Source organism: Pundamilia nyererei, unplaced genomic scaffold (genome assembly GCF_000239375.1).
Source record: "Pundamilia nyererei isolate P.nyererei 1_Seehausen unplaced genomic scaffold, PunNye1.0 scaffold00013, whole genome shotgun sequence".
NCBI classification, from domain to species: Eukaryota; Metazoa; Chordata; class Actinopteri; order Cichliformes; family Cichlidae; genus Pundamilia; species Pundamilia nyererei.
In genome coordinates, this window is record NW_005187414.1 from 2,844,945 (window position 1) to 2,848,293 (window position 3,349).

Genomic DNA, 3,349 nt, shown 5'->3' on the forward strand with positions numbered 1-3,349 from the left:
ATCTGTCACTTTGGGCTTAAATTTGTAAGAAATGTGTAAAATTACAGAGAAGTCTGTGACCTCACTGCCCAGACTGTCCTGTAATTATAAAGAAAGTTTTTGTTAATTCCTGGGAAATTTCCTATTTTTGTTTATTTTACCGTGGACACAGTAAACTAGACATTTCTATTGTATCATTTAATTGCTTATCTGTTACTTCATCATTGTAGTATTAATGTGTGTGTCTTTATCAGGAGGATAAGCTGTAACATTTATGAAAATACAAAAAAAAAAACAATTATTGCCGGGCCTTATATTTGACACTCCTCCCCTAAGCCACTGGTATTCGAGATTGAAGATAATCTCTAACTTTTCCCAGTAACACGTGAGAGCATGTCCGCCTTGTGGCTTGCCGTCTGCAACGCAAACTAAACCTTACCATGTACCTCAGTGCCCAGCGCACCCACCCTCCGCACAGCTGTGAGCAATGAGCATCCTGCCCCCTCCTCCCTCAGCATCAACCCCCCTGAATGCGTGCGTAAAAGGAAAGTTTACCGAAACCGGTTGGCTGGGCGGTGCGCGCGCACACCCTCTCTAGAGCCGGTGGATGAACTTCAGCTGGATAATGGATGAACGCATCAGACAGACAGCTAGCAAAATGCACAGCGTACTATGAACTCCAGATGTCAATGTATTGGAAGTGAGCACCCGCCCACGACGAGTGAGTCACACTCTGAAGTAGCTGAATAAGTGAGCGACAGTGCGGACGGGGAGTTTCTGCGTGGGGTATTTAACTTCTTTCTGGTACTTAAAGCTCCTCCGTCCCGCGGTGTTTATGGAGAAGCGCAGCATCGAGCTCGAGCCGCCACACGGACTGACAGTTGCTGCGCGAGGCGCTGGTGTCAGGAATGGATAGCGCGCGGGATACCTGCGGACGCTCGTGCGCATCTTATTAAAGTTGCGACACTTCTTGATAGACGAGGCTGAAAACTTTTATTTGTCCTGAGCCAAAAGTCGGAGAGAAGAAAACGCGAAAAGGACACAAGCGTTTTTTGTGTTGTTGTTGTAAAGCTGTAATCTAACCTAAAACACACAGTGCACAGTGAAGCACTTTTACCGCCTTTAGGCTTCACGGGAAGCTTTGAAGTGGAGAAGATGAGTCAAGAGGTCCCGAGAAGATTTCAGATGCTGGTTGTGCTCTGGTCAATACTTCTTGTGAGTGTGGTGACAGGGTTACCTACCAGACGCAAGAATATTGCCCACAAAGTAAGTTCTCGTCTCCATTTTTTCCTTTTTCTTTTCCCTTTCTGTGTGTTGGCTTTTTTGTGGCGTAGAGTTTAGCAACAAGTTAGAAAAAGCCATAGATCACACTTGCCACTGACAGGCAATTAGCTAATGCTTTGAAGTTTTTGCTGATGGTTGTAAAATGTCTCCTGAGTCCTGTTCCTTTTATTACTACAATAGCTTATAAAATTGTACCAACATAATTTTAAAACTAGAGCACAATAAAATATCAGAAAGTTGGTGCTTAGCTTTAATTTCCCATTCAGCCTCTTGGTAATATAACTGCTTGGTGCAAATTATTTAAGTTATTCACTTTGTTTGCAACATTTAAAACTTATGTTGTGCATTTGTTTGTAATTTTGTTTGCTGAAATTTAAAAATCACAAACACCTTAATGGAATGTTCTCACCCTCTTTTTCCAGGCATTCTTTAATCAACTAAAGAATTTCCACATTAGAAATTTGTTGCCTTCTTTTGTTCCACTGCTCTCTCCATGTATAGTAAGGTTTGCCATCTCTGGGCATTCACTCTGCTAAATCCAAACTCTCTGCACACACACACACACACACACACACACACACACACACACACTGTGCGGTGTGTCAAAGGGGAATGTTTGTGTTACACATGGACATATTTGGATATCAAAGTCCGCTTGTGTGTGTTTGTGTCAGGGTTCAGTTTTTGCCTTTGAACTCTCTCCTTCTCGTGTGGCCTCCCATGGATGGGATGCCCTATTGGGACTTTCTTTCTCTCTCATCATCTGCCTGATTGATGTCAAAGCAAAAAGACACAAGGAAGGACTCATTAGTGACAAGAAGAAAATAAAAATCTTACTGTGGCTGCTGTGACTGCTCATTTCATTCACCAAAAAGCCAAATGTTGGCGACTCTCTCTGCCTGTGACCCCCCTGCATGTGTGAGTGGTGGATGAAGAGGGGAGATTAGCAGAGGAAGACTGCGGGAGGAGGAGGACAAGCTCAGTATGGGTTAGGGTGCCCAGTAAGAAGATGCTTATGTAACCAGAGAAAGGGAAGCCTTAGGCATCTCTCACACTGGAGCTCAGGTCAAGTGTCATTCATCTGATTGTTTACGTTGGCTCTTTTTTGTGTTAATGTGGAATTTCCTGTTTTTGCCTTTACCCCCATGCCTCGGTGGAGAATAGAGGGAGGGGCGTTGTGTTGAAGTGGCCTCTTTTCCAGATACTGGGACCTGTTTGCCCTCTTCTGCTTTGTACCCCCACTACACATACCAACTTCCACTACCTCACCCTGATTCTACCAGGCATGCATTTGTTGTCCTCTTTCCATTTACACAAAGATGGTGATCAAAGAGAGTCCATAGTTTATTGTTCTTCTGTAATGGTTTGGAAACAGCCAAGTGCAGGACCCTTTGATATCTGCGGGCGCATAAATCAGGGCTGCCATACTGCATACCCCCCTCCCCCAAACCCCAACCGGATCTTGTCCCTACCCCTCTACTCTGGCTCACCCCATCCAGTCTCCGGACCTCCTCTCCCTAACCTAAATGCGTGTCAGCAGCAGCAGTAGCAGTGACAGTAGCCCAACATTCAGTCTTTCCGGGCACTTAAAAGCAGGACGCTGCGGTTTGCCAAAAGGGTGTATTGTCAGGCTGTTTCAAGAAGAAAATCCAGTCCCCAGGCCAGAGCCGAGTACCCCCGGTGCATCATGCAGTGTCCCTGTTAAAACGCACTGCATGCCATCAGCCATGATGCCTTTGATCAGAGGAGCCCCACTACCAAGAGGAGGAGATCACGATCAGAGAGAATGAGGGGGAGGACGAAAGGAGGAGGAGAGTGATATACAGGGCGAAAGAATACAGGATCCAGATGTGTAACAGGACGAGATGAGGAGGGTGTGAAAGTATGCGGTCTCTTTCATGACTCTGGACTTGAGATTTTGTGTGTGTTTGGTTTGTGTAAGCCCGTTATGACCTGTATGGACTAAGGTCAGGTACGGGGATAAACGCAGCAACGTGGGGGTGAATTTTTACCAGTGAAATCTTATATCAGACATGAGATGTAATGTTGAAGATGGTGAATCATTAGATCTGTGTGTGTGTGTGGG

The 3,349-nt window shown here is 45.3% G+C and overlaps 1 protein-coding gene across 1 annotated transcript in view; it reads left to right on the top strand.

The window, feature by feature from the left end:
• Positions 1 to 516: 516 nt before the first annotated feature.
• Positions 517 to 3,349, top strand: part of ism2b (isthmin 2b) — a 10,685-nt gene continuing 7,852 nt past the window's right edge. Inside the window, exon 1 of the mRNA XM_005724867.2 lies at positions 517 to 1,245. Within this exon, the coding sequence (XP_005724924.1) occupies positions 1,135 to 1,245 (111 nt within the window). The 5' untranslated portion in view covers positions 517 to 1,134. The remainder of the gene's footprint in view (positions 1,246 to 3,349) is intronic.